The sequence below is a fragment of the Vulpes lagopus genome, chromosome 2 (genome assembly GCF_018345385.1).
Source record: "Vulpes lagopus strain Blue_001 chromosome 2, ASM1834538v1, whole genome shotgun sequence".
In the NCBI taxonomy this organism is placed as follows: Eukaryota; Metazoa; Chordata; class Mammalia; order Carnivora; family Canidae; genus Vulpes; species Vulpes lagopus.
Genome location: NC_054825.1, coordinates 98,555,087 through 98,581,141, shown reverse-complemented (window position 1 = coordinate 98,581,141; position 26,055 = coordinate 98,555,087). Strand labels below are relative to the sequence as shown.

The 26,055-nt window shown below is 39.6% G+C and overlaps 1 protein-coding gene across 1 annotated transcript in view; it reads right to left on the bottom strand.

Moving 5' to 3' along the window:
* MTHFD1L (methylenetetrahydrofolate dehydrogenase (NADP+ dependent) 1 like) overlaps nt 1–26,055 on the bottom strand; it is a 188,127-nt gene that overhangs the window by 49,542 nt on the left and 112,530 nt on the right. The window contains exons 21-25 of the mRNA XM_041744611.1: nt 25,724–25,863; nt 18,946–18,987; nt 18,045–18,145; nt 17,321–17,498; nt 385–492 (exon numbers count right to left, since the gene is read on the bottom strand). Coding sequence (XP_041600545.1) covers nt 385–492; nt 17,321–17,498; nt 18,045–18,145; nt 18,946–18,987; nt 25,724–25,863 — 569 coding nt within the window. The remainder of the gene's footprint in view (nt 1–384; nt 493–17,320; nt 17,499–18,044; nt 18,146–18,945; nt 18,988–25,723; nt 25,864–26,055) is intronic.

Here is a 26,055-nt window from a genome sequence, read left to right as displayed (position 1 = left end):
AGCAGCATTATGGATCATCTAACTCTGATTCCACAGCGACACATCCAGAAAATTTCCGTGTTTGTGGCTGAGTAGGAGGGACTAACCATAACATGTCATAGATACAGCATCACCCATATCAGACGACTTGTAACTACAAGGATATTTAAGGACTATTATTTATTCTAAGTCAATGATGTACAGGGTATACACCCACGCCATAATGTTCTATTTAGAGTTAATAAACTACCCAAGGATATTTATTCAATTTTTGTAGACTAAGTAGATTAAGCCACATTCAGCTTGTGAGATTTATAACTGTTTTAAAGTCTCAACTCAACTGTTTAAAAGGTGAGTATTTTAAGAGCTCAACGTGGATTTTTCCCATAAAAGTGTAACTTTTACCTGTTGCGTGTAACGATCTATCTTGGATTGTGCTTCAGGAGACAGTTCGATATCTTTGGCTCCATACACAGCCTGGGCAATGGTTCTTATCTTTTCTACAATTGGAAGCTAGAGAAACACAAATGACAACAAAATTGTTAATGTTAATCCCATTAAAGAATTGAAGGAAAGCTCAATGAGCTTTTTTGTAGTTGCTTAAAATTTTCTACCAGATTTCCTCTTCAACATCCATGGCACTTGAAACAAATATTCTTTCCTCTATCACCCTTAAGGTATGAAGAAGCATCAAGAAGCTATAGATGTTCAGCCAACTCAAAGGCTGCTTATTTAGTCAATAATTTTTATCCATTGCATTGTTTTTAAAAATGTACTTAATACTATGGTTTTAATGGTCTCAGAAGTCAGAATAAGAGTATCCTAACTAAATACTTAATGCTGGTGTTTAAGTGCCTCTGAACTCAGGTTATATGACAGAACATAGTAGGCTAAAAAACAAGTATATTTTCTTATGAGTAAAAATGGGCTGATTTTTTAAAAAAGATTTTATTTATTTATTATTTATTATTTATTATTTATTATTTATTTATTAGAGAGTGAGAGCATGAGTGAAGGGGAGAGGCAGCAGGAGAGAGAGAGAGAGAGAGAGAGAGAGAGAGAGAATCTCAAGCAGACTCCACTGTGAGTGTGGAGCCTGATGTGGGACTCAACTTATGACCCTGAGATCATGACCTGAGCTGAAATCAAGAGTTGGATGCTTAAATGACTGAGCCAGTAGGCACCCTGGAATGGGCTGATATTTTAAATGTTGATGTGATCACTTTATTGGGAAGTCAGAGGTTGAATCTAGTGTCACTTTAGCAAATTATGAGAAATCATGAAGACTGGGAAAAAAGACAAGAAGTTTAGATATGGGCAAATTCGTGTGTGAGGTGGAGAGAAATAACCTTCCATAATGCTGGAGTGGAAACCTGGATGAGGATTGTGGTAAAATTCTGAAATGAAAGTGATCTTGAGAAACAACAATGGTTCGTTAGGAATGGAACATGCCATAGATAAAGTGATTCTTATTTAAGTAAATCATTTGACAAAGTCATTCATAATTTTACTGTGCAGAGAACATACATAAGCATAATGCAGTTAATTGATTTATTGTTTGGTGAACAGCTATTGGACCAAGTGCCCACTGTTAGAATGAATGTCAAGCAAGGGGCAGAAGTCTTTCATGGCCTACTCAAAAGCTTTGCTTGGCAATGGCAAACGGTACATCTGTAGGACTTAGAAGTGATGTACATAGGAAAGGAGAGTTATCTGACAGGAGAAAATAAAAGCTAGCTCTACCCTCTCAATCTGATGGAACCCCTAACTGCTTTAAAATGTGATTTCTTTCCTACAGATTTTATAACTATAGAGTTGTTCTGTAGTCTGGAACTTAAATGTTGGGCATTTCAACAACTAATAAGTGAAGGTGCAAGTCATTGTAACCTTTCACTGAAGAACATAAAAGATGGTCTGAATCAATGGAGAGATATACTTTGTTCACTGATGAGAAGACTTGATACTATAAAGATGTCAGTTCTCTTAAACCTAACTTATTAGTTCAATGCAATTCCAATAAAATTCCCAACAGCACTTTGGGATGCTTGGCCAACCAATTCTTAAATTCACAATGAAGAGTAATAGCATAGATAGGTGAGATAACTTCAAAGATAAATAAAACCAAAAGAACAAAGATAGGAGACTTGCTTTCCAGGTACGAATCACACCATAAAACTATGGTAATTAATTCCATATGGTATTGGCACACAACTGGATGAATCAATCAGTGGAAGATAAGAAAGAACCCAGAAGGATATCACAGCAGGTGTGGATAGTATACAGTAGAAATGACACAAAACTGGGAAAGAGCTGACTATTCAAGTGACTTTAGCTGGACAGAAATAAAATTAAGATTCCTACCTCACAACTGGTACCCAAATAAATCTAATATAGAACAAAGACATAACTTTTGAAATTAAAACTTTGAATACTGGAAAAAAAGAACATTGGGAGCTCTCTTTATGGTTATGAGGTAGGGAAGGATTTCTTTTTTTTTTTTTTTTTAATTTTTATTTATTTATGATAGTCACAGAGAGAGAGAGAGAGAGAGAGAGAGAGAGAGAGAGGCAGAGACACAGGCAGAGGGAGAAGCAGGCTCCATGCACCGGGAGCCCGATGTGGGACTCGATCCCGGGTCTCCAGGATCGCGCCCCGGGCCAAAGGCAGGCGCCAAACCGCTGCGCCACCCAGGGATCCCGGTAGGGAAGGATTTCTTAAACAAGGCAACAGGATACACCCTAAAAGAAATGTTTTACAGATCTGACAACAATATTTATAATTTCTTGTATTAAAAAAGACATTATAAATAGGGGATAGGATAAGGAAGTCTGGGAGAAGATAGGTTACATGCAAATATTTAAAAGTCAAAAGATTAGTTACTGGAATGAATTTAAAAAACTTCCTACAAATTAAGAAAAAGACAAATATTTAATACCGGGCAGAAAGAGTAACTAATAATCGTATGAAAAAATGCCCAATCTCATTAATAATCAAGAAAAGGCAAACTAAAATGATGAAAATTCAACTTACACTCATTAGATTAGCAGGAATGAAAAGCATGAGAGTATCAGGCATAGGCTAGAATGTGGGGAAAATGATTCTTCTGAGTACTCTTGCCTTGGTTGAGATGCTCATGGTCTACCCCATCATGAAGCTTCCTATCTGGTTTCTTTCCTCTCAATACACCCTACTCTACCAGTCTAACCTCCCTAGAAGGCGCCTAAGAAAAACTCAAAAATCTCAGGCTTGCCATGACCTACTGAAGGACACAATCTGGTTGTGACATTTAAGTATCTGCACAGTATGTGCTCTGAAGCATAACTAGGATAAGCTCGCATATCTTAAATTTTCCCCATGTTTTCTTGCTTCTGGGCCCTTACACATAAAGCCTCTTTGTAGTACTGCAAGATCAATCTCTGCTAAAGCTCCTTGAGGTCTATCTCATGGGCCAGCATCTCCAGAAAGTCTTTACTGATCTTCCCGAAGGAGATGTAGGCAAGTCTCTTCTGTGGGTGCTTCGCAGGACCAGGGGTTAGACAAGGCCTGGCAGTGAGGAGTTGAGTGAGTTAAGGCCTGGCAGTGAGGCGTGGCAAAGCTCACACTATTTTAAGGTGCATTGATGGATATGATAATGGTCCCAGGATCAAACTATGATACTGAAGTCTACCAGATGGCAAGGGGCCTTTTGTAAACCACATTATAGGAGACATCAGCAAATAATCTGTACTTCCAGAAGGAACCATTTAAAAAAGAAATGATCACTATTTTCCAGGAAGACTGTGTGGAGAATGGACAGAAATGAGGATGAAGTAATTCTTAGCCCAATGTTTAAGGAAAAGCTGTAATAACTAGAGCTGCCTAACTACACAGTGGCCTGTCCACCCCAGGAGAGATCAGTACAAGCCAGGGACAGTGCCAGGAATATTGTAGAAAGAATTACTGTGCAGATGCAAAGTTGAGGCTGGACTACAGAGATAGCTTTCAGGGTGACTTCTACTGTGAAAGATGCCACATTCACATTAGGTGAAAAGAAGGAACGGCCTATAAATTCTTCAAGGTCAAGGCCCACTTAGAGGTAGGATGAAATACGGCCTTTGGAATCTGAATATCACCTGTAGACCAAGCAAGGATTCCGTGTAGTATGATGTTCACAATAATTATAAGAAAGTTCAGGTGCTGATGAGCTGAAGAAAACAATCAGAAGGGACTTTTTACTGAACCTCAGATCTTGCTCATCAGCATTATATGTTGATGGGCACCAAAGTGCTTGCTTTCAACACTGCACTTAAGTTAATATGATCTCTTCTGCTGGTCAATAAATGCTTTGCAAGTAACAAACCTCTTATGAAATAGAAGTTAATAGGATGTTGGAAAATACTTGTAGAATCTACACAGAGCAAGCACAATGACCATGCTTTGTCAGGGGAAGTCAGATCTCAGGATATTGTGTTCCCCAAGTAGTATAGCATAAAAGTGGGTCCTGGGTGACAGGCAGTGTCCCCATGGGCACTACAGCACAGCTAGGTGGCAGCTCTGGGGCGAGAGGCCTAAGAAAGAACATGGCCCCTTTTCATACCTGCTTAAATCGTGTAAATTCTAAGAATTCATTTGCTCATCTGTACAATGGGCAGGTATGAACTGTACGCTATTCTACTGCAAGCACTGAAGTGACATAGAGAAGATGAGTTTGCATGTCACTCCACACAAACCATAAGTAACATTATTATGGAGTAAGGCTAACAGGATTGGCAGAAAGATTTACATTTGCTCTGAAAGTAAAACAAAACAACAATACATATATTACAATTTATAACGTGTTTAATGAATACAGTACACTATTTACTGAACTCTAGGTTATGATTGGAAATTAAAAGGTCAGCAATTTCTATTAAGATGATAATTAAAGAGCTCACAAGTGAACAAGGTAAAAGGATGAATAGTGAAGGAATTAGTGTGAGTGGGTATTTAGCTGATGTACCACAGGTTTTTAAACATGGAAATATTTCAGGAAATACATGTATTTCATTTTTAATTGTAGTGAAATATAAATAGTGGAAAGTTAACCATCTTAACCATTTTGAAGTCTTTGGTTCCATATTAAGTAAGTTCATGTTGTAAAACCAATCTCTAGAACTATTTTCACGTTGCAAAGCTAAAACTGTGCCCATTAAACTCTAACTCCCTTCCCTTGGCTTCTGGCAACCACTCTTCCACTTCCTGTCTCTATGAATTTGGCTAGTCCATTCAGCTACCTCATACAAGTGGAAGCAGACAATATTTGTCCTTTTGTATCAGGGTTATTTCAATTAGCATGAACCTCAAGGTTCATCCATGTTGTAGCCTTGGTCTGAATTTCCTTCCTATTCCATTGTATGTGTACACTACTTTTTAAAAAATCCATTCATCCACCACCAGGCGTTGTGTTGTTTCTAAGTTTTCACTGTTGTGACTGATGCTGTTATGAGCATGGGTTGACAAGGACCTCTGACACCCAGTTTTCAATTCTCTTGGGCATTCAGAGATACATACTTTTGGTCTCGGACTATATTGCCTTCCTTTTTAATGCTTATTTGAAAGTATTTTGGGAATTTCAAGCAGGTGCCAGACTGACTTTGTGAGCTGTGTAATTATGGTTTTTTAAATTCCTATAGGGAAATTGCAACCACCCAAACATAACAGATGACCCAACCACAAAGTGCAGAAAAGCAGGACAGGGCCAGCTGCCTGAGTCCTAGCTGGGTGTTGTTTCTCCTCCTTAGCCTCAGATGCCAGACCTCCATGCTTCCCAAAAAGCACTGAAATCTGCCCCCTGCCATTCCAAATTTTTGATGCCCTGGCCCCAGTCTTATGCTTAGAGAAGGTGAGAGTACTCCCCTGACAGCTTTGACATGTGCAATGCTGTCCAATGGAAGCCTAAAAGAAGGAACCACCCAAACCCTCGTGTGTCCCGCAGCCTCATGCTGAATAAATCGAGTGCTTCAGCTGATGTAGCTAAACATCTCAAGACCAAAATCCATCTAGGACTGCTACTACAATTTTTCCTTTTCACTCCTGTGTACAAGTGAACAAATAAAAACATTATCTCAGTTAATATATCTTCTGGGTTTAATAGAAAAACTAAAAACTGCCCTGATAAGATAGTTTTCATTGCGTACAACCTATTTATATTACATCAATAGGCAAGGGACTTTTAGCTGTGCCTCTGCTCAATTTGGGGGAGAAGTACAATCTTTAAAGAAAAAACAGAGCCAAGTTCATTCCCATGATCTGGATCTGAACTTAATATTCACTTACACTATTTTGTTTTAAATGATAGGTTTTATAAAACAAATAATATGGTAAAAATAAATTAGGAATGTTCATGTATTAATCGCTCCTGGCTTTCCCTGACACTGTAAAGATTTACTAATTTATTTGTTCACCACATTGTTCACCCTCCTATCCCTAAAGTCTAGAGTGGCTTGCAATTAGTAGGCATTCCAGAAACATCTGCTGAATGAATAAGTTACTGCTGAGGGTGGATACTTTCAAGATGTCATGACATGAAAAGAACTTTGGGCACTACTTGAACAAAGCATACCTAATGGGATGGGGAAGTGACCCAACACACAAATGTGACAGAAGAGTGTAATAAAGGCTCTACATAAATGTCATGACTAAAGATGGAAGATCCCAGAGCACAGGGCAAGGCATGGAGATCATCAAAAGCTGGTGAGATGTAGAAAGGAACTTGAGTCATGCTTGAAGGACATGTAAGATTTTAATAAGCAATGGAAGGAAAGGTTATCCTATACAAAGGGGAAGACACATGTCAAGGTGTGAATGGCAGCAAACACAATGAATCTTCTGGAAACAGGACTATTCTATTTGTGTACTATGCACAATTGCTGAACACGTTAATAAGCTCCTACACAAAGCCTGGCATCTATGCCAGTATCTTGGATCATTTTTGAACTAACATTATGTTAAATCTTCATCTTCACCAAGATCAGAACTCTGACTATATTCTACATTTATTCCCTTCTAGACCTCTTAAACGTATATTCAAAAAATGGAAATACTCTAGAACAGAGGTGTCCAATGGCAACTTTCTGAGAAGGTGGGAATGTTCTATATACATGCTTCCCAGTCTAGTAGCTGGTGGTTACTAAGCAGTTGAAATGTTACTAGTGCCACTAAATTAATCTTAGTTAATTTAAATTTTAGTAGCTACCTATAACCAGTTGCTATGGTACTGGGCAGGACAGATCCGGAAAACAACTCTGACCTATTGTTATACTGTTGTACAACCTCTTGCACAGAGTTGACACCACACAGGTACACTGGAGGATGTAGGGACCTCATGTTTCATTATATTCATTTTGTATTTATGGTAATCCAGGCTCATAGAAGCTGAGTTAGTCCAAGTTAGATAGCATATCTTTCTTGATAAAGTCTAGGAGACCTGCTAGAATTATTAAATTATTATTATTTTTAAATATTTATTTATTTGAGAGAGAGAGAGAGCATGCGTGCAAAAGCACAAGTAGGGGAGGGGGCAGAGGGCAAGGTAAAAGCAGATTCCCTGCAGAGCAGGGACCCCCGATGTGGGGCTTGATCCCAGGACCCTGAGATATGACTTGAGCTGATGGCAGATGTTTACCTGATGGAGCCACTAGGCATCCCTATTAAATTATTTAAGAACTGTTTTTCAGTGAAATAAAATTAATCTAAAAATTCTAGAAAAGCAATTACTTAAAATTTTAAAATATTTTTTTTGTGAGAGGAAAATGGACAAAAAGAAAGTGAACCAGGACACAGGTAAAATAGAATAAAATTTAAAACCAGGGTTAAAAATGAAGCTTCTAAATTCAAAGAAAATGAAGTGTGAAGGTATTACAATATTGTGGCATCTCCTTTTACTTGGAGGTCAAGTTCTAAAGTCAGCAGCCCTGGCTGTTTCTTAGAAGACCCATGAAGACACTAAGCCATACTCTACCATCAATGCTCTAGAAATTCTTAAGCCCACAATTGTTGAAGTGTTGGAACACATCCATGTTTCTTCTGCAGCTATACTGAATGTTCTATTGTTTTAACAAGGCCATAGGCTGAAATTCATAGAAGTTAAGTGATCTTGGGGCTTAAGGAGTGCATTTGTTTCAATGAGCATGGAGTGTTGTATGGAAATGTTGAATCACTGAATTGTACATCTGAAACTAATATGACACTGCATGTAAACTAATTGGAATTTAAATAAAAACTTAAAAATTAAGCTAAGTGATCCTATGCTGTGATACCAGCAAAATGTATTCCAATGCCCATGAAATGTTTAAAGAGAAGGATCAATTAAGAAACTTGTTAGTTGAACAGAAATCTCTGGATACATAGTAATTATGTCAATTTGTATTTTGTATTTTAAATGAGGCATGAATTTTAAATGATCTACAAGTGCAGTTTAGTATAAATGGCCTCTCTGGTACTTAAAGATATAATGTGAAACCATCGATGTTAATTTATCCTGAGTACACACAAGGTATAAGGGGTTCATGAGGTTTAACATACCTCAGTGTCATGGGAGCATGCTCTTACTGAGAACAACAGACTCTTGTATCTTTGACACAAAGCTTGTCCCTGGCTGGAAACCAGCACATCTGAGCTCCTAAAGGTGTACGTGCTGACTTCCATGAGCCAGCTCACTGAGGAGCCATCCTGCTGGCTCGTTGGCCCTGAACAACAGTTTAACCCAGAAGACTTCCAGAGGAATCTCGTTCTCTTTAGGCAACCGGGATGTGTGGTGGATATAGCTGGGGTCTGGGAACGGAAAAAATGTTCATTGCCAAAGAATCTCTATTTGTCTACATCAAAGGATGGCAAGAAGGAATTCACATGGGTGATCTTTTATACTCTCAGATAGAATGTCACAGCCATGTCAAGGAAGGAACATATAAGAATAGATTATTTTAATGATCTATTCCTACCCAAAATGGGGAAGGGATGATTGTGGGCTGAGCATGTGGCTTTGCCAACTAACACATAACATATTTTTTATGGCAGATGTGTTAATTCTCTCTCAGCAAACCTTGCTGATAAACCTCATGTGTTTGTTTGCATGTACACAAATGCATGCAAGGTGTGGTTTGGGCTCTATTTTCACGTGCAAAGAGCCCCCATCTCTCTTTCTTGGCTCCTCAGCACAGACTCATAATTTCCCTTATTGATCTACTGGAGGTGTGCTCCCAAAGAAAACACTCTGGGTGTCAAAAAGTCTCACTGAAAAGCACAGTAAACTACAGTTGACCTTTGAACAATGTGAGATTTGGGGCACTAACCCCCTCCCACATAGGCAAAAATCCATGATTAAGTTTTGACTCCCTACCTTGCCCCAAACTTAACTACTAATCACATACTGCTGACCAAAAGCCTTGCCCATAATATAAATAGTTGATTAATACATATTTTGTATGTCACATGTGTTAGAGACTGTATTCTTACAATAAAGTAAGCTAGAGAAAAGAAAATGTTATGAAGAGGATCGTAAGAATGAGAAAATACAGTTATAGGACTGTACCGTATTTACTGAGAAAGATCTGCTTGACTGGACCCACACAGTTCAAACCTGTGTTGTTCAAGGGTCAACTGTACTTTCATGAAAGGAAACAGAAATCATATTTTGATAAAAAATTATTACTAAAACAAGTCCCCAGACTCTCTGATACTGGAGTGACTGAAAGTATGCTGTTTTGAGTGTTTTTCTGATGAAACTCTTAAGTTTGTAGGTTTCTTTTTTGAAGAGGTATGCTGTAAGTGGTACAGCATTTATCAGCTTTAATGATAGTATCTACGATAATATTCCTTAAAGGATTGCTTTTTAGGTTGAGAAATAGATACTATCCCTCTCCAGTGGTCTCCTGTCACCTAAATTTAAGTCAGAAGGTCCGGGTAATGAATGGTGTGGTGGTAGAAGGTGGCTGGCTAACATGTGGTGGCACACTGATAGTTCACTGCACATCCCTCAGCCTTTCTTGATTGGCCCATGATTTTATTTTATTTTTTAAAAAGATTTTATTTATTTATTCATAAGAGACACAGAGACAGAAGCAGAGACATAGGCAGAGGGAGAAGTGGGCTCCTCGCAGGGAGCCCAATGCAGGACTCGATCTCCAGACCTGGGATCAGGACCTGAGCCAAAGGCAGACACTCAACCGCTGAGCCACCCAGGCATCCCTGGCCCATGATTTTAGATCCAATAATGCATTTCTGGAAACTTCTATCTTAGCGACATTCCATTTTTCATGTTACAAGAGAGCATTTAAAAGAAATTACAGGAATCCTTGTGGAACACATAAGTGAAACAGTTCTAGACCACTCTTTCTTTCCTGTCAGGTGCTATTTCTGGCACCAAGTAAACAAAGCTCTGACAAGTTCTGCCACAATCACAGGGGGCGGAGTAGAATGTGTTGAAGAGGCGGGCTGGTTCTAACAAAAGACTCTGATCTGATAAGTCCTACCAAAGACAGATGAGTGAGGCAGCCAGCGGGCTGAGGAAGTAATATTCTGAGGCCAAATGAGACTTGACAGAGAACACACTGGTCAGGGCTGAAAGAGAATCTTAGTTAGATGGAGGTGTGAGATGTGTCTGCAGAAGGGTGTGGTTGGGTTAAGGGGAGGCAATGTGGGAATTTGCAGCTGAATCGTGGAAAGGAGGCCAGGGACAAGAGGCTGATGATGGGCTTGAAAGACAAGAGCTGGATCATAATAGAAAGCAGAACATGAGAAAGTGTAGGATTTCTGAATGAGATACCCAACTGTCTGGAAAATATAAGGGGCCGCTTTCTATAGAATACTTCAAACATTCTGTTGCACAGCAAGGGCGGAGAGCTAAAAGGGTCAGTGGGAGCAGGCAGGCCAGGAGTGAGTCTGAGAGAGAGAGGAGAGTCAGGGGAGGTTAACGGGCCCAAGAGGGAGATAATGGTAAGGACGGGGCAACACAAATAGAGCACATCCCTTCTCCTTACAGGTTTTCTTTCTTTCTTTTTCTTTCTTTCTTTCTTTCTTTCTTTCTTTCTTTCTTTCTTTCTTTCTTTCACTGTGAAATATAAAACACATACAGAGATGTTCATAAATATTTTAAGCTTTAAAATTCTATTAATTATCACCATATATACAATAGGAATGCACTTAATGCCCCAGACTATATGTTTAAAAATGGTTAAAATGGGAAATGTTATATTATGCATATTTTTACCAGTTTTATTTATTTATTTATTTATTTAAATATCATTTTTTTTTAAATTTTTATTTATTTATGAGAGAGAGAGAGAGAGAGAGAGAGAGAGAGGCAGAGACACAGGCAGAGGGAGAAGCAGGCTCCATGCACCGGGAGCCCGACGTGGGATTCGATCCCGGGTCTCCAGGATCGCGCCCTGGGCCAAAGGCAGGCGCCAAACCGCTGCGCCACCCAGGGATCCCTATTTTTACCAGTTTTAAAAACTATATATACATATATAAGCATTTATACTTTATTTATTTCAAATTTGAGGCTCTAGTTGCAAATGCCTGGAGGCCAATGAAAAGAGAGCTCACGAAACCACTCTAACAGCCAACATGTGTTTAAGCTTGAATTGTTAAGAAACAGAAAACAATTCCTCAGTCACCAACCCAAATACCTCCCCTCAAGCTCTCTGCCTTAAACAGACCAGCAGGAGAGAAAACTCTCCTACATATACAGGCAGTGAAAGTGCAGTAGTTCAGAAATCAGGGATGCTGGCTGCCCTGGGCCGAGTCCTCCCTCCTGGCCAGTCCATAGGTCCGTTTTGATCTCCTTCCATCTAGCCCCCGCTGCGATCAAGAGAGTGGCTTCACACAAAGCACAGGAAAGACCTTTTAATAAAAACAAACACTATCCTCTCTCACTGTCAAGGTTACACCTCGAAATGTTTGCAAGGTTAGAGGAAGGATATGAAGATGATTTTCAACCTTAACTCCTGATTTAACAAACAAGATTCAGAGTCGGATTCGCAAGCTGACTTTCAGTGGCCCAGGGCCTTTGCAAAAGTGACTGACTTTTTATTCTATCACTAAGAGCTCCCAGTTCTAATGCAGAAAGAATGCTAAACATCTTCCTTTAATTTGGTGGTGCCTTTCATTCTTGGTGCAATAGGAAACTTGGCTTCTAATTCCTGGTTTCAATCCACTTGAACAGGAAACCAATCCTAGAGCCCAAGACAGTCACCTGAGTTACAATTCTTGAAGGTCAATTCAGGAAAGCCCTCTCTCCTCCTAAAAGTGAATGTGAAGGCCAGCTAACATTGATTGCCAACTTCCTACATTCCTGCATTTTACTCTGAGACTTTTCATTTGGTCCTCACAGCAGCTCCAGGTGTCAGTATCAGACACTATTTAATAGATAAAAAAAGCTGAGGCTCAGAGAGATGAGTTAACTTGACCAAATTCATATCCATTGTAGGAGGTCCAGTCAAGATTTAAACTTAATTCTGCAGGACCTCAAGGCTTTCCCCTTTTAACTCTATGTTTCTCCTTCCATCAAGTGCCCATTTGTTATGGGGCAAGTCTCTCATCTTCTCCAAGCTTCTGCTTCTGCAATTGAAACTCAGAGTTGAGCCCACACACCCCATGGCATTGGGTGAGATGTCCTTGAAGTAACAAATGGAAAGGGATTTGAAAGCTAATAAACCGTAAGTACAGATTAGCTTTTCTTTCTGCTATACCATTTTCCTATGTGCTTGTGGGGTTGGAGATATTATATTGGTTAATTGTAAAGATCTATCAAAAGTCATGCTACAAAATGGAAAGTTACAGAGAAGATGACTTCTGGGGACTGTGATCTTCCTAAAGGGTTGTGAGGAAACCATGAATTTAAGTTTAAACATACTCATTCTCACAGGATAAACTTCCTTTGAGCAATTAGGCCACTGTATTTTATTCCCTGCTTTATTCTTATTTTTTTTAATTTAAAAAATGTTTTAAAGATTTTATTTTTAAGTAATCTCTATACTCAATGTGGAGCTCAAAGCCACAACTCTGAGATCAAGAGCTACACCGAGTGGGCCGGCCAGATGACCCTTTTTGTCCCTGTTTTAAAAATTTATTATTTGGAATTACTCACCAGCTGCCCCCAGTACCATAATCAGAAGTTGCCTACTTAAAAACAAAAAAGTTGTCTACTCTTGAATTAGAGGCTACTCTGGGGATGCCTGGCTGGCTCAGTCTGTGGAACGTGCGACTCTTGATCTCAGGGTTGTGAGTCAGAGCCCCATGCTGGGTGTGGAGATTATCTAAAAATAAAATCTTTTATGATGAGATGAGCACTGGGTGTTACACTATATATTGGCAAATTGAATTTAAATAAAAAAATAAATTAAATTAAATCTTTTAAAAAAAGAAGCTACTCTGATAAAAGAGGCACAGAATTGTTCTCTGAAGGACAGTGGCTGCTTAACTCAATTTTCTATGAAGTTCAGCATAGACCTCCCCCTCAAGCCAGAAGTGCAGCTTGTTTCCAACTACCAGCTAATCATCAGAAAAACTTTAACCCTGTGAGTTGTCCAGCCACACAGAATTTCTGAGGTCAAGTGTTTCTACTGCTCTCTAGCTGTTCCTCCTTTGGCAGGGGTTTTGAGATGATTCCACTCCCCATCAAAAGCAATCATGTCCTATACTCCTATACTATGTCAAAGGCCTCCAAATGATCTTAGGAGACTTCCTTCTGTAATGCAAGACGGGGGCAGAAATAGGATACCATCAATCCTGCACGGAAAGAATTCTTGGTGGAATATAGTCTGGGGAGATAGCAGAAGGCACACAGGAGCCCAGTTTGAGCTTTGAAGTAAAGGCAGCAAGGTGACTTATCCCAAGTACTTTATTATTTCTTTTTTCCTTAGGGCAATCCCACACATATCAACCTGCCAAGCACTAAAGGGTTAGTTGTGGGGGAATGAAGAGTTTCAAGAAAACCATGAATTAGTCTGTAAAAGTTCACCAGCACGATACACAAGAAATGAGGAGGTAAGAAACGTTTGAGCCGTGTTACAGACTGCACAAAGGAATAGATTTCTAGACAGGATTATAAATGGTCTTCTATTATCTAAAATCATCTTGCCAATGTGAAGAACACAGCTATTAGGGAGGCAGTACATAGTGAGCCAGAAGTAGCTATCACTCTTTTCATTGTGCAGCAATATGCTGAGATGCTGGTTCTTTAATAATTATGCAATCCAAATCTAATTTCTTGTTATAAGAAAAAGGAGAAGAGAATGTTAACAAGTGAGGCAAGACTCCTATCAGACACAGGACTTTGGTCCACATTGTTTTTTTTTTCTTTCCATGTTGTTATAACCCCCCCCCCCCCCCCCGCCCATTTATAGGGAAGCAGACATTAACAGCATTATCTCCATGAAGAATGGGAATTCAGAAAAAAAAATTAAAATATCGGGAAGGAAAGGGGTTCATCTTTCGGTTAGTGGGTGTATGAGACAGCATTAACTCAGAAACATTTCTTCTCTTTACCCATTTTCTTTTCACTTGGGACGATTTCCTTGAAAACAGTCCTACTTTGTGAAATCCTTCACTCAAAAACTGCCTTTGCCACTCAGAGTAGGGTGGATCCAGATCAGATAGCAATAGTCTGAGGCTCCTGGAGCAGGCCACGGAGAGTGAGGTCCCTGAGAGTGGTTTGTGAGAGGGCCCGGGTGGGCAGGGAAAGGAAGGAACACAGAACAGCTTGGCTGGCCCCCACTGAGATGCCTTCAACCCTCTCAGCACGCCCACTGCTGGGCTGCAACAAGCTTCTGCTTCAGATCCCAGGGCCAGAGAACTCACTTCTTCTAATTAGACCATTTTTCTTTATGTAGAACCTGGGTCTCCTCCCTCTACTGATCTCCATCTCTGTAACCCAGAACATCCTCGGCTTGTATTCATGACACGGCCTCTCAGCATGACAAAATTTTGTGGGTTAACCATCCTAACTTGGTCCTGAAATTCTTCCGTTCACATACATTTACAGAGTGCCCATGTCCAGCATTTGGCATGGATCCTGTGCTTGTCACTGCCGTTCTTCCTCTACAGATGGGTCCCTTCTTAAAGGAGTAGTTTCCCCACCCTCACCCCCACTTTTGGACACGGTATTGAATTTCAAAGAACAGAGCCACATGATTACCTCCAACCTTTTATTTATTTTTATTTTTTATTTTTTTAAAGATTTTATTTATTTATTCATGAGAGAGAGAGACAGAGAGAGAGAGACAGAGACACAGGCAGAGGAAGAAGCAGGCTCCATGCCGGGAGCCTGACGTGGGACTCTATCCCGGGTCTCCAGGATCTCTATCCTGGCTCTCCAGGATCATGCCCCAGGCTGAAGGCGGTGCTAAACCGCTAAGCCACCGGGGCTCCCCTCCTCCATCCTTTTAGATACCATCTCAGCTCTGCCTCTTTCAGGATATGGGACATTGGGCAGTTATGTAATATCCTTGAACCTTAGTTTCTGTATGCATAAAATGGGGTGAATACCATCAGTTCCTACAAATGGGAATGCTGGGACTAAAGCAGTTAACATGCACAAGGTGCTCACATGCCTGGCACACAACAAGCCCTCGGTAAGCATGAGGTTTGGCAATATGATTAACATCATGCTCTTGGATGATGTGACTCTGGACTTAGACAATGGTGCTATGTCCTGTCTTTACTTATGCTGTTGGTTTATGCATCTGAACTGCAAAGAGGTATGATGTTAATGTCTGTAACATCTGAGGGAGCAACAGAATGTGCGAGGGATGAAGGAACGGGAGAAGAAGCAACCAGCTTCAAGGCTGAGAGCTCTGGAAATCATGGGCTATTGATGGGGACAAGTCCAGTAGCCCGAGCTAAAGCCATAAAATTCAAAATAGAGATATGCAGGTGGATGCCAAGATGAACTGTGTCAGGTCCTGGGAAGTTCAGATTTTCTGACCAAAAGCTCATTATACAGCTATGTAAAAATGTCTTGGACAATCCAAGAGCTCTATTTCTGGGTGTATACCCCCAAATAATTGAAAGCAGAGTCTTAAAGAGATATTTTTATACACATATTCATAGCAGCATTGTTTCTAAGAGCCAAGAAGTATAATTAGCCAAAATGGCCACTGACAGATGAATGAACTGACAAAACATGACATATACACACGACAGAAGGAAGGAAATTCTGACATATGCAATAACATGGATGAATACTGACAATACTCTAAGTAAATGATAGAGACCGAATATTTGGTCCCTACCCCTGCCACCATTTATATGATGAAGCCTAACTGCCAATGTGATCAGTGTTAGGGGACATGGGAACTTTGGGGGCGACTAGGGTGAGGGAATTAGGAGTCTGTGAGTGTGGGTCTTTTGGTGTGATTAGGTCATAAGACCGGAGCCCCCATGAATGAGATTAATGCCCGCATAAAAAATAGACCCTGGAGAGATCATACTTTTCTTCCACTATATGAGGATATAATGAGAAGACAGTCGTACATGACACAGAAAGACATCCCCACTAGACACCTGCTTGAGCCTTGATCTTGGACATTCCAGCCTCCCAAACTGCTAGCAATAAACTTCTCTTGTTCATTAGCGACCCCGTTTCTGCTATTCCTCCCAGGGACTGAGATAGTGAATAAACCCGTCATGAAAAAGACAATAACTGGATGATTTCACTTACATGGGATACACAGACCAGTCAGATTCATAGACAAAGAGAGCAGAAGGGTGGCTACCAGGAGCAGGAGAGGTGGGAGGGGGCAGGAATGGGGAGCTGGGGTTTAATGGGTGTAGAGTCTAGGTTTTGCAAGATGAAAAGAGCTCTGGAGATGGGTGGTGGTTGCACAACAATGTGAATGTACTTAACACTTTTGAACTCTACACCCCATCATGGAAAAGATGTTAAGTGTTAAGTTATGTGTATTAATACAATTAAAATATCATACATATAGCTCCAGAAAACCACAACAAAGGATGAGAACCATGGCAGAAATGGACGAAGAAAAGTTGTGCTCATGAATTCACAAGCCTTAAGTTGCTCAAAAGAGCAAGCCCTGAAATGTGTTAGCTAGCTGTCGAACCCTGGCCCCCAAAGCCCCTCTTCGCTGATGCCTGCTCCTGGGAAGGAGAGCACGGCTTTGAGGTCACAGGCTCTGGGGCAAGGAGAGCTTCTGCCCATGGCCTCGGGCCTTGGTCAGGTGGCTCAACCTCTTTCCCCTGCAGTTTCCATATCTGGAGGGTTGTCATGGCCAACAAATGGGACAAGTTGGGCAAAACTCTCAGCACTTGGCCTGGTGCAGTGGAAGGGCAGGAAACGCCACTCTCAACTGCTGTTGGAGCTTACCTGAACATCATACAGGAATCGGAAACGGCTTCCCTTACTGGCAGCTTCTCTCACAGCCCGAGCCAGCTCCACCGTCCCTTTCCCACCGATGGACCAGTGATAGCAGGGGACCGCATCAAAGGCACCAGCCCGCTTCGCGAGTTCACAAACTAAGTCAATTTCAGCGCGGGTGTCGGTCCTAGTGATGAAAACGTTTGTGGTTTTGCATCTGTATTCATTTAGTGATGTTTTTAAAGAAAGACTAACCGTTTATACAGAACTTTGCTCCCTAACACTGAATATATTTTAAACATCAAAAGTGGTTACATTGTGTTTAATAAATCAGACTTAAAGAAGGGGGGGGGGGGACGGGGACGGGAAAAAAAAGCCTCTCTAACAGGACTCAAATATTTCAAGTTGTTAAGGGTTTTATCGAGAAAAATTCCATAACATAACCCTTTGATCATCCACAGTATTTCAGACAGAAATGCTGGACGGAATTGGAAAAAATAAAAGCCAAGGATATGTTAACTCACTATATAGATTTCATTTCCCATAAACATCTGAGAAACTTCTGTTAAAATGAAACCAACCCAACCCAACCCAAACAAACAAACAGAAGGAGCAGACTTTTCTCTATAGTTTTAGATGAAGCAGAGAAAGACCAAACACCCTCAAGACACAAATCTAGTTCACAGGGTGGCCCAGTAAGAGGAGTACACTTAAAGGAGGGGGCTTCACTTACTTGAAGACATTCAGAGCCACAATAACAGGAACCCCAAAGAGCTGAGCAATCTGAATCTGCTTCTGAAGGTTACAGCAGCCGTCTGCCACCAGCTGGATGTTCTGGAAGAAAACCAGACCCCCATTTATGCCTCCCACCAAAGCTGCCAAACTCAACTGGCAAGTCCACTCTGGCAGGTTTTGCTTCCATTTTGCTCACTTTACTGTCATAAAAGCTATTAAATAAGACCATAAAATACTTTCTCCTCCAAGAAAGTGGTTACAGAAGGAGGAGGCTCATTTTCAAGATAATTTCTGAAATCATTCCGGGTCCAATAGTGTATCGGGGTCTTGAGCCAGGGGGCAGTTTCTGCTGCTGTCCGGTGGCCAGGGCATAAGCAATGTGCTCACACTCTGTAGGCTGGTATACAAGGGGGCACAAGGCCCTGGGGAGGGTGAGGAGCGCCGTCCGGCCATTCCTGGCTCAAAGCCCTGGTGCCACCTGTAGGAGCTAAGAGGTACTGTTGCCAGTAAATCAAAGTTTATTTACCCAAGAGTCCAGTAACTCAAGCAAGTGATAAAGCCAATTAGATACACTACCAGAGGCAGATTTTTTGCACACCAGAAGAATATACAGGTATAAGCTTCATATTTGTTTCTGGGCTGGAGACTGAGCTCCTGCTCTGATGGCTGCCAAGAGGACAAGGAATAGTGCATACGTTGCATCATTTCTTAAGAATGAAAAGTTAACTGAATGGATTTTATCCTTCGCTCCCACCCACTTCCTTTTGAATTGCTAGAAAAGCAGTTTTCTAAGAGGCCATAGGTGGAGACTCATTTACTGACTGAAATTCAGCTGCTAGCTAATGGTTAACTGCATTTCAATGGTTCTTCACACAAGCCTTCAAGATACCCGCTCTTACCTCCTCTGTATATTCTCTCTTAAGTGGGACACCAGCAGTTACCTGAGATAAGGAAAGGTAAAAAGGAAGAAAAAAAATCCATTAAATTGCTTATTCTGATACTTATTGCTTAAGGGTAAGTAGCTTCATTGGTTAAGCTTCTAGCAGCTTCATAAAATGCATCTGAAGAAGCCCTACTAGATTGCAGTGTTTGTTTCTTGCAGGGGCTAAGGGACTTGTTCTCCTACCCTACCTCTTGCCACATACTGCACCCACCTCCACTCCTGTGCATGGTGCTGACACCCAGCAGATGCAGAACCCCCAGTTCTATTACTTGTCTCCTGTACCCACCTTCACTGAATCCAAATATATCCACAAGGGGAAGATAAACATAGCAGGGAACTCTTTGAGCATATGCCTTTTACTTAATTGTGTCCAGCAGGCTGGGTGTGTTGAAAAGCCCAGATATACTGAACAAACTAGAGCAGATTCAACAAGGGTAATAGGCTCGGAAACTGGCAACCCCCACTCTGGGGGCTTGTTTTTCTTATCTTTTTTAAAAAAATAAATGGCAGTAAATTGGCATCACACTAAACACTGAAGTGAGGAAGGCTTATTTATTGTCACTGGGACTTCGGACCACTTTATACTGTTCCTTCTTTTGTTTTTTAAAAAATGCTTACTCTGATAAAGATCTGAAGGAAAACCAAATTGTGGTCACTTTTTGGGAAGGTGCATTTAAAAGGAGAAAATGTGCTTTTAAACCAATAACTGGCAGCCCTAGCTGAACATAACAGTGTTATTGGGAGCTTTTAAAAAACACTGATGTCTGAGTCTCCACCCAGACCAATTCAACCAGGATTTCTGGGAATGAGATCCAGGATCAGTAATACTGAAAAGCTCCTCAGGTGATTCTAATTTGAGCCAATATTGAGAAGTTTCTTACTGGTGCCCATTATCCTAGCATAAACAGAACTTCTAATTTGAGTAAAACCCAACTTACACCAGGTGTACCATCACTCTCAATACATTTTAAATAATGTTAAAGTCATTGCCATTACTTTTCCCCTTTTCGGCCCTATTTCTCACAACAATGTACAGAGTGGCCAGGGCAGTTTAAAGATGAAGAAACTAAAGTTGAGAAAGACAGGTGTTTTGCCCAAGATTACACAGCAAACAAGATGTAGAATGGGGACTTGACTATGACATGGTTCTGAAACCCCAATGTAGCACCTTTCCACATTGTTTTTGCCTATGGCTTGCTACTTGACACATTTTGATCCACTGAGGATGGATAACTTCCTCCCCTCTTATAGAAAGGGCCTTGAGAATACTGGAAATCCTCTGAAAACAAGGTACCTCTGAGGTAGATTATTTTTTTGTTAGTGTGTGGGAACATAATAATGGATTGTGAGATGGGGTTTTCCAGCATTAGCATGGAATAAAACACGGAGTGAACCTTTCAATGAGGACAACTAAATGCTAGATTAAATAAAGAACGTAAGGTATTGCTGAGCTTGAACACATGCAAAGTTCTGTGGAATCAAAAATTAAGCACAGGAAGAATGGATTGTACGTAAATGCCAGAAAGTAGAGAGGATTAACAAACCCAAAAGTTGGTTCTTAGAAAGACTAATAAAATTGATAACACTCTCGTAAGACTTTTTTTTTTTTTTTTAAAAGGAATGAAAACATAACCACACATGCTGGAGATAGAAGAGTATACTATGATCAACTTTATACCAACACATTTAAAAACAGAGAGAAATTCATACAGGTATAATTTTTATTAGAATTCTTTTAAGAAGAAAGAGGAAACAGTTTAGATTTACGGTTTTAGGTTTACCTAAACTGTTCTAGTCATTAAAAAATTAAATTTGGAGTTAAAAATCTACCCTGCACCAGCAAGCCACCAGCCTACCTATTATTATAGGTGAATACTTCCTGTCTTTAAATAAACAGATTATCCTAATGTTACAAGATCCCTTATATAGAGTGTATCAAACAGAGGGAATCCTACCAGTTTATTTTAGGCTCACATCCCACTCATAAATATAGATGCAAAGATGCTACTTAAAATATTAGGAAACTGATAAGCAAATTTTAGTTGTTCATAAAAAATATATCCCCAAGTTAGATTTAGTCTAAGAATGCAGGTTCATTTCATATTGGAAAGTTTAGTATAATGTGTAAATATTAATAGATTAAAGAGATAAAAACATATCTCAATAGATGAAGAGCATTATTCAACATTTATTTAGAAAATAAGACAAAATAAGAATAGAAGCCAATTTCTTTAATTTGATAAAAAAATACTACAAATCTATAGAAAAATCATATGTAGTGAAGTATTAAATGTATCCTCGTTCAGAACAGGATAACAAAAGGAGGCCCATTGTTATCACCCCTATCTAATACTGCATTGCCAACCAGAAAGAACTGGTCAGTGACAAGAAAATAAAGTATAAAGATTAGAAAGGAACAAACAGAGCAGTCCGGTGGCCTAGTGGTTTAGCGCCGCCTTCAGCCCGGGGTGTGATCCTGGAGACCCGGGATCGAGTCCCACGTCGGGCTCCCTGCATGAAGCATGCTTCTCCCTCTGCCTGTGTCTCTGCCTCTCTCTCCCCCTCTGGCTGTGTCTCTGCCTCTCTCTCTCTGTGTCTGTCATAAATAATAATAAATAAATAAATAAATAAATAAATAAATAAATAAATAAAAGGGAACAAACAGAACTGTCATTTTTTCTGACATGATTGCCCAATGGAACTCTAAAGTATTTACAAAGTAAATTAGTACAATTAATAAGATGATTTTAAGGTCACAGGGATGTAGTGTACAGCCTAGTGACTATTGTATTGCATACTGAAATTCACTGAGAGTAGATCTTTTTTTTTTAAAAGATTTTATTTATTTATTTGAGATAGAGTGAGAGAGAGAGAGAGAGAGAGAGAAGCAGGCTCCCCACTGATGTGGGGCTCAATCATGGGATCATGACCTGAGCTGAAGGTAGATGCTTAACCGACAAGCCACCCAGATGCCCCGAGAGTAGATCTTAAAAGCCCTTGTTGCAAGAAAATTTTTGTAACTATGTATGGAGACAGATGTTGACTAGATTTGTGATTCTCCTGTAGCATACAAATGTCCAATCATTGTTTTACACCTGAAACGAATATAAGATTTTGAGTCAATTACACTTTAACTTAAAAAAGTCAGTGGATACAAAAATATATAAGAATTCAGAAGTAACCTGTTAAACTACAAAAATATAAAGTATATAGTAACAAATCCATAAAAAGATGGAGAAGCCCTTTGTGAAATGAACTATAAATCATTATTAAAATACACTTAAGAAAACCCAAAATCAGTGAAGAGGTGTCCCATCAGCTTAGAGGGCAACCGGTCAAATATCCCTAAATTGACTATTGATATAATGCTATTCCAATACAAATCCTGAAAATATTCTTTATAGAACTTTATGATCGAATTCTAAAATAAATATGGAAATGAAAAGGACCAATAACAGGCCAGGAATGCATGAATAAATAGAACAACCTGGTGGAGTTCACCATAAAAGCTATCAGTGTAGCACAGACACAATTATATGTAAATAGATCAGCAGAACTGAAAAGAGATCCCAGAAAAAGACCTACACATATATGGAGAACCAATTTATTATAAAGTAGGCTTAAAGATCAGATGGAGGGAGGGACTATTTAAATAAATGGTACTATGCCAATTCATTATTAATATATAAAAAAAGAAAATTAGACCTGGTGATTGCACCATACATGATAATCAGTAGCAATGGGTGTGATGGTTAATTTTAAGTGTCAGCTTTTACCACAGGGTGCCAGAGAGTTGGTTGAACATTATTCTGAGTGTTTCTGTAGGGTGTTTATGGATGAGAATAACATTTAAATTGGTGGATTCTGAGTTAAAACAGACCCATGCCCTACCCTCCCACGCCCCCTCGCCCCCTATTGTGTGGGTGGGCTATATCCAATCAGTTGAAGGCCCTAATACAACAAAAAGATTCTGTGCAAGAAAAATCCTCCAGCAACTGCCTTCTGAGTGGGGATGGAACTGGATCATCAGCCCTCCTAAATCTCCAGCCTGCTGACCCACTCGGTAGATTTTGTCAGCCTCCATAGATGTGTGAGCCAATTCCTTAAGATAAATCTCTTTTTACAGAAATACACATTGTATCGGTTCTTTACACAATGTATTTAAAGAATTAATTATAAAGGGATATCGAGATCCATAAGAGTAACAATATTAGTTCCTGCACTACAGCATGAATGGTCAGTACTTTGAAAGACAGGATATGAATTTAAAATTATTGGGGCTAAAATGGGCAAGTTCAAGAGTGACAGGATTTTCCACTGCACATATTATGGAAAAAAAACAAGCTGAATAAACATAAGAGGCCACCATGGTTATTTGTGTAATGATATCCAAAGGAAGTAGAAATTAAAATGGATCAAAAACATTATCATAGAGTTGTTTCAAATAAGAAGGAAAGACACGGAGATGGATAATTCAGAGTATAGGATTAAGAAGACGAGAGTTAATTTATTATTTTATTTTGTTGAAAACATTTCCTGGATACAGACTCTACATTAGGCAGAGGGAAATCCTAATTAGGCATTAGGGATACTCATATTAATAAGACATAGTCCCCGATCTCAAGGAATTCAGAGTAGAGAGACACACATATAGACATTGATAAAGCAATGTGATACAGAAGGCTCTTTTGGAGCTCAGGAGAAGATTACTAAGCTTTTCCAGGCTTCCCAATCCTTTCCTTCTATCATCCTCCACCCAGATGTGCGCCTACCACACATGAGCCCTGTTACAATCACTGGGCTGGAACCATGATGTGAAGTGGAAGACATGCAAAAGAGTAAAGTCAGAGGGAAAAGCAACCACTGTAAAACAAGTGCATTCATTAATATAAACTAAAATAAGATTATGAATAAGGTAGAGAATTTTTATGGGACAGATAGGAGAGTATGGAAAAACACTCAACTAGAACTCAAGAGACCTTGAGTCTGCTTAGTCTGGATGATACAAAGCAAATCACCAAATCCTTCTGCTAGCTTAGTCATTTCATCTTTACAAGGACTGAGCCAGACTCAGACAATCTCTAAGCCCTTTCCAATATCAAAGCCCTTTGATTTTATAACTTTTGGGGTACAAAACAGGGAGGGAGAATTTCAAATGCATCTTACAGAAGCAGAAATAGTTTTTTTGAAAATGGAAACTGGTATACAGATTCAAAATCTAAAGTTAAGGAGTCATTGTAGCAATAAATGGTGTTTTGAACAAAATCAGAATTCTTTAGGATCTACTGCTTAATAATACCTGTTGTGTCAATCTTGAATTTGAATCAATGATGCAGCTTTAGGCTACAGTGAACTACTCAAGTGTTTGATATTACTAGTGGATTTGGGACTCAGAAAATGTTTACCCCATTAATGCTCAGCTCTGCCTGGTGGACAGAGAAGGGAATTTGGTTCTAAACCTCAGACTTGGGAATCCCTGAGTGGTTCAGCAGTTTAGCACCTGCCTTCGGCCCAGGGCGTGTTCCTGGAGTCCAGGGATTGAGTCCCACGTCAGGCTGCCTGCATGGAGCCTGCTTCTCCTTCTGCCTGTGTCTCTACCCCTCTCTCTGTTGTCTTTCATGAATAAATAAATAAAATATTTAAAAAAAATAAAAAATAAACCTCAGACTTCGGATCTGGTTCTCTGTAGGAGAGAGAGATCATACTGTCTTACATTCCCTGAACTGGTTGAACCTCAAATCCCTTATCTATAAAATGGGATAAATAATGTCAGTTTTTTCTAGGACAAAGAATTGCTAAAATGGTTTTACAACGTATTTCATGATCAGGGATGTAATCCATAATGGCAAAAATGTTATTTGTTCCTGCTGTGTAATGATCATTGATTATGTGATTTCCGTAAACATAGTATTACCAATTAAGCAATCAGATTTGATAGTTTGTCTAATACAACAATAGTATAAATGATAACAACGCTCCAACTTAATTTTACTTCAAAGGTGATTATTCAGTATAACATTTCTTATTCTCCCCTTGGGGAAAAAAAACTTAAAATGAAAAAAGAAAAACATTACATCATTTCTGTGGAAAGGAAAAAATTTTCTTTCAGATGTACATGAATTATGTATATAAGACAGGTTAATATCAAAAGTCTGTAAAAAATGTTAATAGAGTGTCTTCAAAACAAAGCTCTTTTAGAAATAATCAGAAATAATCCAGTGCTATAACAGAGCTATAAAGTGAAATCAGAATAAGCAGAAACAGAAGGAAAATAGTTCTAGATGAAATCTGATGAGACAAAAAAAAAAAAAGAAATTTGATGAGACACTGCATCAGTGAACCAAAAAACTATCTGTACAAACACTGAAAAACCTCACCCACAAATGCCATCACTGTAATCCTTTATGTTCTCTGCTCGGGAACAAGAGCCTCCATACTCCTTTCAACGTGGGGTTAGAAAATGTTGACCCGAGTTTCAGACAGAAATCTTAGGACTAAAAAGTGGTCATATTATACTCTTTTCCAAAATACTGCTGACAAATGACTTTGTAAGTGTTACCATTGATTTGAATTTATCAAATGGTAAGTGCCTTATAATGGTGATTTGTAAAAAAAGAGATGTATTTAAAAAAAAAAATCACAGCTATGCAGCAGGTTTAAAGGCTTCAAATGAGAAATTCTGCTTCACCTTCATTTTAAAATGTGTTTTACCGGGAAGGAAATATGAGACTTACGCTTGGCCCGCCTCCATGCATCTTCAGAGCTCGAACCGTTGCCACCAGCACAACTGCATTTGGCACCAAGCCAGACGCTCGGCACTTGATGTTGAAAAATTTCTCCATTCCAATATCAGCACCAAAGCCAGCTTCAGTTACTGTGGAGAATCAAGGTGGAAACTTGTTCTCATTTTCTCAAAACAAGAGCAAGTTCTGGCCATTGTTGGCACGACTCAGGTTCAAAGTGCAGTTTAAATTCCCCACCACATCCATGTTATTTCACGGTATTGCATCTTGTTCATATGCTACGGTAAACTCATTTTCCTGTCATCATAGAAAATGCTCCACTT